Source organism: Macrobrachium nipponense, chromosome 26 (genome assembly GCF_015104395.2).
Source record: "Macrobrachium nipponense isolate FS-2020 chromosome 26, ASM1510439v2, whole genome shotgun sequence".
Lineage (NCBI taxonomy): Eukaryota > Metazoa > Arthropoda > Malacostraca > Decapoda > Palaemonidae > Macrobrachium > Macrobrachium nipponense.
In genome coordinates, this window is record NC_087215.1 from 47,023,675 (window position 1) to 47,031,174 (window position 7,500).

Genomic DNA, 7,500 nt, shown 5'->3' on the forward strand with positions numbered 1-7,500 from the left:
ACCTTACTTGACGACGAGACTCTTGCTGGCATAAGGCCTGCTCAGCGCAAACCAACCGATTATGTTCTAATTACAATCCATTGTATTACTTTTCTTTCTTTCTTTCTCCCAGTTTACAAGTCGTTCACTCTTTGATGTGTCACCTTCAGGTTTTGGAACGTTGAGGTGCGACCCATTTTGCTTATTTGTCCTAAGACACGATGAGCAGTTTAGGTTTCTATGGACTCGCTCTGCTTTTGTTATTAATAGTATGATGAACTTGTGACAAGACGCGATTAATAATGAGCTGTCATGTTCCTTGTTACTAGAATTTTTTTTTTTTTTGCCTCTTTGTTACTGTTGTAAAATAAACATGGAGGCTGTACAATTGTTGTTCTCTAAATGAGTTCTGTTGTGTCACCAGTCACACTGAATGCATGTAAAAAAAATGGATACAATAAATATTTTTTTTTTATTTGCTGGACGAATATGCTAAAGTTGTTGGTTCTTTTGTAGGTAAGAGAATGACAAAACCTTTAACAAAAATATGAGAGTATGCTAGACATTCTACAACCGTCTGTTAATCATGAAAATTAATATTGGAGTTGAACTGTGTTACTTTGAAATGATTTAAAATCTCAGTCATCGTGTTCATAACCTTTTATTGCCTTATCCCTCAAGCGCTGGAAATCTGCGAAGTGAAGTTCCGGTCACTGGTGGGTGTTCTGACGGCACTTCCATGGGCATTTGGAACAATGGCGTGGGGGGGACTTGCTTATTTCATAAGAGAATGGAGGACCCTACAGCTGGTTGCATCATTTCCAAACCTCCTCATCTTGCCTGCTCTTTAGTAAGTGGTAAATTGTGAGGAATTTTAGCCTCGTTACACCCAGTGAAATATATATATTTCTCAAAAATATAAGTATCATCTGAGGTTTGTTAGCCGTTGCGTTTTCATTTCTTCCAGAAGAATTTCTCAGAATAACTTTGAGTCAACTGATGTGGCTATATAGTGGTTTTATTGCCTACAATTTCTGCTTCATTGCGGAAAATTCTTCCATTGCTGAAATCAAATGCAAAGGTAATTTTCTTGATGTCTTTGACCTGCGTTGCTGCCCTAAAGGAAATAATTGCTACAAAAAACATGTATCAGGGCAAAAACTCATAAGTAATCTTGAGTAATAATCATATTGTTTTCTAGCAAGGCTAATATTTCTACTTCCTTTGCAGAAAGTATATTTTTCATTGGTAATTAAAATCTTTGCTTCAAGTGTGGTTGCTGATGTCATTGTCCAATCTTAACACGCCCTATATATATATATATATATATATATATATATATATATATATATAATATATATATATATATATATATATATATATCTATATATATATATACAGTGGTACCTTGAGATACGAAATTAATCCGTCCGAGGTGCCCTTCGTATCATGAGGTTTTCATATCTTGGACCACATTTTACATGTAAAATGGCTAATCCGTACAGTCCAAGCCCTCCAAAATCACCCCAGTAAATTTCATAATAAAGCTAAACTTGCGACCTAAATAACCAACTGAAAATAACTACAACAAATTGGACCATTCAATACCTAACTTAATAACGTAATGCTAATTACCTGTAAATAAAATGTATTATGTACATGGTATACAAGAAATACTGTACATATGTAGTAAAATGTGGAAGCTTACTTTCGAGTGAGGCTATCTCCAAAAGTGGCGGCAGAGGAGGAGGACAAACGGCGATATGTACGTACATACGTACACTTAACTTTACAAAACACATAAAAAAATGTAAGGAAAACTAAACTAAAATTTACGAAACACATTAACAAAACTGTAACTAAAATTTAAAAAAATTTTTTAGTATTTTTTTATTTTTAAATTTTTTTTTTTTACTTTTTTTATACTTTACGTAGTTTTTTTTTTTTTTTTTTTTTTTTTTTTTTTCTTTTTTTTTTTTACAAAATTCAACTTCATCACCACTCAATTTTCTGTTTTTTATCACTTGGTTCTTCCTTTTTGCTTACTCCTGCTAATGCTAAAGGTCTCTTTAAAAAATAACTATTCATGGAAGATTGCTTCTGCCTATTTTTCACAATGTTCCTGAAACGACTCAGGCAAATGTCATCAAACTGCGCAAGCATACGACCTGCGTTGAGCCTTTTCGTGGTGTCTTTTTTCTATAAACGATTGCACTTTATGAAAAGTGGCTAGAACATCCTTCATTTCTGCTGTTGTCATAGGGTCGCCCTCCTCCTCCTCACCGCTGCTAGAGAACTCCTCTTGAATGACGTTATGTTGCATGGCCTCCAACTCCTTCAGGTCATCCATCGTAAACTCCTCTTGGTGCTCCTCGAGAAGGTCGTTGATGTCATCCTCGTCGACGACCAGCCCCATGGATCTGGTTGCAAAACAGTTTCAGGATCGTCAACTGTTTCTGAATCTGCAGCACCAGCTTCGCCCACATCGAATCCCTCGAAGTCTCGGGCGGATACGGCATCAGGCCAGAGTTTCCTCCACGAGGAATTCAAGGTTCGCCTCGAAACCTCCTGCCAAGCTTGGTTGATGAGTCGGATGCAAATGACGATGTCAAAATGCTCCTTCCAAAATTCATGCAAGGTGAGGTTTGTGGTATCGGTGATGTGATGTCGAAACATCTATTGAAAAGATGTTTCGTGTACAGCTTCTTAAAGTTCGATATCACTTGCTGTTCCATGGGCTGGAGGAGAGGGGTGGTGTTAGGCGGAAGATAAAGAATCTTGATGAAGGAATACTACGCTAGGATATCTTCCTCGAGGCCAGGAGGGTGGGGAGGGGTATTGTCCAACACCAGCAGACATTTCATGGGGAGGCGCTTCTCTTCAAAAAATTTCTTCACTGTCGGGCCGAAACACAGATTTACCCACTCCGTGAACAAAAGCCTCGTTACCCAGGCTTTTGCATTAGCCCTCCATATCACTGGAAGCTTCTCCTTAAGCACTTTGTGGGCCTTGAAGGCTCAAGGAGTCTCGGAATGATACACCACCAGGGGCTTCACCTTGCAATCCCCACTGGCGTTGGAACAAAGTGCGAGCGTAAGCCTGTCTTTCGTAGGCTTATGTCCGGGTAGCTTCTTCTCTTCCTCAATGATGTACGTCCGACGAGGCATTTTTTTCCAAAAAAGGCCAGTCTCATCACAGTTGAAGACTTGCGGAGAACTGTAGCCTTCCTTGGTCATCATCTCGTCGAACATCTTTTTAAAGGCTTCGGCCGCTTTCGTGTCCGAGCTGGCAGCCTCCCCATGCCGCACCACTGAATGGATGCCAGTCCGTTTACGAAATTTCTCGAACTACCCATGCGAAGCCTTGAACTCTGGGGTTGGCGTTGATGTCCCTTCCCCTCCGTCGTCTTCCGCCTGGGCAATCAAATTGCCGAAAATAGCGCTGGCCTTGTGGGAGATTGCCGTCTCCGTTATCGTATTGCCAGCGATTTCTTTGTCTTTTATCCAGACAAGAAGCAGCCGTTCCATCTCGTCAAGCACGTGGGTCCTCTTGCTGGACAAAATAGTGATGCCCTTGGAAGGTGTAGCTGCTTTGATGACATCCTTCTGCTTAAGGATGGTGCCTATTGTCGACGGATTTCGGCCATATTCCTTGGCGATCACACTCAATCGCATACCAGCTTCATACTTCTTTATGATCTCCATCTTTGTCTCCAAAGAGAGCATTTGCTTCTTTCCGTGAATTTCAAGTTTCTTGGGACCCATGATTACGTATATACTGTACGTAATTTACGTATAAGTATGCGATAAAAATTACGTATACTGCAACAAAATTACTAACGAATTTACATTACTAAACGAAATTGTTAGACCGAGCGAATACTGCGTGCGTACGATAACGATGCTGCTACCGAGTGGCCGAGGCACGCCGCTACGTACATAGATGCATCATGGGAGGGATGCTGACCAATAGGAGAGAAGGATCTCATGGTAGTGACTAGCATCAGGAACCAATGGGAGAGCAGGAGGATGGTGGCGAGTCTACTCAGTTGGCAACGCGTGAGTTTCAAAATTGTTATCGGTGGTTCGGGCAAATCTTGGACTTTACAGAAACCTTTCGTATCTTGAAAATTTTCGTATGTAGAGCTGTTAAATTTTTTGTGTTAGCTTTTGTATCTCGAGTTTTTCGTAAGTTGAGCCTTTCGTATCTCTGCACATTGAGGTAATTACTAAAACTCACGAAAAAAGGGCTTGGTGGAGAACTGAGTCCTAAGGAAAACTCGAAGGCTGAAAGCTGATATCAGAGTAATGGGTAATTGATGTCAACGCTAAGGGTCTGGCTTAAATGAAGTATATTTACATAACAAATTACACGAATAACTTAAATAACACCTGAAGGGTGACAGGGACTCCCAAGGTGTGATAATTAGTGCTAAATAAATGAACGCGGTTGATATGTGACCAGGCTTGTCCGGGCAGGTCCGGGGACGGGAATGAGACTTGAGCAAGGCGAAATAATGAATGAATGATGCCAGAGCTACGCGTCAAAGGTCCCAAATTTCAACAGTGAGGCACTTAAGGCCACGTCTGCAATGGATTGCATCAAAAGGTCAATACAAGGGTGACAGACACGTGTTAAGGGATTGGGAGGTCTTACCAAAGTACTAAGCACGATACCTATCTTATTACTTTAGGTTACAGCTCACTCACAGGGATATATACGTAGAATTACTTGGTGCTTACACAGAAGGGATTATTGCATTTCTGATTAATTAAGGGAGCATAGCGTGACTCAACAGTTCGTTACTTCCCGATAAATCACTGTAGGAGACGTTTGTCACAATGGGAATATCACAATAAGATTTATATCACCAGTAATAACACGGGAATTACTTTACAGCATCAAGAGTAACAATGGGGATGCATTACGGTATTCAAAATAGTTGAAAAGAGTTAAGTATATGTTAGTTCAACCAGATCAATGGGCTGTTTAATAAGCTCTCTTAGGGCTGGGACGAAGGATTATGTGGCTAGGAACCAATTCGAACCACATTATATCCAGAAATTAAGTTCCAATCACTAGAAATAAATTCCTCCGATTCCACGTTGGCCGGGCAGGGAACAGAACTCGCGACTTCCGAATTGGTAGGCGAGCACGTAAACCACTCATCCAACGAGGAACTTTCACAAAGTTTGAATGCGATGCTAAACCAACAGGGGTATAAGTTGCCTTGAAATAAAGAAATGAAATACAGGTAATAAAGAAAATAAAAATGTAGACAGACTGCATTCGAAACTATTCTTTCACTGCACCTTTTAGCAGAGCTGGTCTTGACTTCCTCCAATGGTGTAGCCGAGGGATAGGGCACACTAAGGTGAATAAAGCAACACGTAGATTGGTCTTCAAAGAACAGGGAGAGCAAAAAAGGAAGGGGCCGGGGGGGAGAGGGGGGAGCGATTGCCCAGGTGAGAGATGTGAACGCTATAGCAGCTGGATATGTACCTTACGCCGACCTCCTTGTTGTTGTTGAAAGATTAAGCCAGACTTGTGCTGACACGGGCTCTTGCTCCTAGACGGCCCTCCGGTAGACTTTCCCTTTTATCTTTTTGGTCAGAGTTCATCGACTTTCCGACAGAAGGTAGGTGTGCCATTTTGATGTCGTGACCCAGGCCTTCATCATCCGACCACGAGCTTAGCATGTGGTCCAACAAGGGAAGATGGCTGGTTATCATATGTATATTTTTGTGAGGCTCTGATACTGCTTGAGAGATCCACGATTCTTCTAATTTGACTGATGATAACTCCGTGTGCAGGTCGTTATTCACTGGTGATCGTTTCCTAATTTATTCACTCAATTCTTCACTCTCTTTGAAAACTTGTTTTGTAAATGAGTGCTCTTTTTAACCTGTCAGTGTGAATATCTGCACATTAGCTCGCTGCGCCAATTTCGTTCGAGTCACGTGTTTCTTATTTAACCCCTCCTCTAATCCCCTACTCCCTCAGCCATCCCAACCCTCCCCTTCCCCCATGATTCTAGAATCTGTGAGCTGATGAAGTAATCCAACCTTTATTGAGGAGGACTTAAGAATGTGCCAAGGTTCACTGCTGGTCACAGATTGTAATGAGGGTCACGATAACAGGGCTACATTAGCCATGAGTGGGATTGGGGTTGGGTGGCTGCGGGATTTTCATATAAGTTGGAATAGGGCGTTGGGCTGACATCCTCTCCCCCAAAAATTTACAAGACTAGAAAGCTTACATTTGGGCCATTAAAGTAAGTATTTATGTCTGTATGTAGCCAGATATATGCTGCTAACATTGTTATTGTTATTTCTAAAAAGTTTTATAGACGAATCGCCCCGCTGGCTAATTACCAAAGGCCAACACGACAAGGCAGTGAAGGTACTGCAGAAAGCAGCGCGCTGGAATAACTCCGAACTCCCCTCAGAGGCTGAGCTCAGAACTCTCATGCAAGAAATTGAAGAAGAGGTATTGTTCATTTCAGTCCGGTCTTCATTGAGAATGACAAGGGAATCTGGAGAGGAGTAACTCGTGTCAGACAATATTCATCATAATGATATCTCAAATTTGTTTCCTTCGTTAAAATTTAACAGGAGAGTTTCACAATTGTATATTTATGGAAACTAAATAAATTAGAGGCTCAAAGACTCATCAAAAGAACTAGTGATTATTGCTTCCGTTAGTTTAGTGAATTATTACCAGTACCATAAATTTCTGCGTAAGCAGGGAATTTTCTTGGGGACTCTTGCTCAGTGGCCAAAGAGTTCACGCAAAATTATTTTCTTGTTCAGGAAAAAGCTGAACATCAATACGTTCAAGTTGCTTCCATTTACATTCATGAGACTGATAATATTTTCATTGTAACATGAAATTAACACTTTCTTTAGATGACTGTTCTATGATACCGTCATACATATCCTTTGAACTTTGTTGTTACTAATGTTGTCGCCATTCCTGTTTTAAAAGGCCAAGAGGAAGAGGGAGTCTGCCCCAAAAACTACAACTTCTACAATTCGTAAGAAGCTGTCTGGCATCCTGTCAAGACCTCTTCTCTGCAGGTAACTATCAGATTTAAATATGCTGATTCTGGGGCTCTTTTAGGAGCAATATGGGTTCATATTTAAACTGGTGAGGTTAGATTAGTTTAGATTGGAATATCTATGGCTGTGGGATGGTAGTCTCTTTGCGTAAGAGGAAGAGTTTATTGTTTGTTGGCAATGTTGCCAACACGAAAGCCGCTTCTTTTGTCTCCTCTTGAATTAAAGTTTTGAAAGAATTGTATTACAGAAAAGAGAGAGAGAGAGAGAGAGAGAGAGGAGAGCGAGAGAGAGAGAGAGAGATAGAGAGGAGAGAGGTATTGGATGAAAGTGGAATGAAAGGAACGACTTCAGCTCTCACTTTCAATCAAATCATCATGCAGTCTTTATGTTGCTTCCATTATCAATAGTCCCTAGGCTATTAACATCGAATTTAACTTTAATGGTGCAGATGTATAAAATT

At 40.8% G+C, this 7,500-nt stretch overlaps 2 protein-coding genes across 4 annotated transcripts in view; one reads left to right on the plus strand and one right to left on the minus strand.

The window, feature by feature from the left end:
- Window positions 1-7,500, minus strand: part of LOC135200259 (organic cation transporter protein-like) — a 90,055-nt gene that overhangs the window by 58,260 nt on the left and 24,295 nt on the right. The window lies entirely within an intron of this gene.
- Window positions 501-7,500, plus strand: part of LOC135199911 (organic cation transporter protein-like) — a 10,537-nt gene continuing 3,537 nt past the window's right edge. The window contains exons 1-3 of the mRNA XM_064228030.1: window positions 501-829; window positions 6,321-6,468; window positions 6,967-7,058. Of these exons, the coding sequence (XP_064084100.1) occupies window positions 735-829; window positions 6,321-6,468; window positions 6,967-7,058 (335 nt within the window). The 5' untranslated portion in view covers window positions 501-734. The remainder of the gene's footprint in view (window positions 830-6,320; window positions 6,469-6,966; window positions 7,059-7,500) is intronic.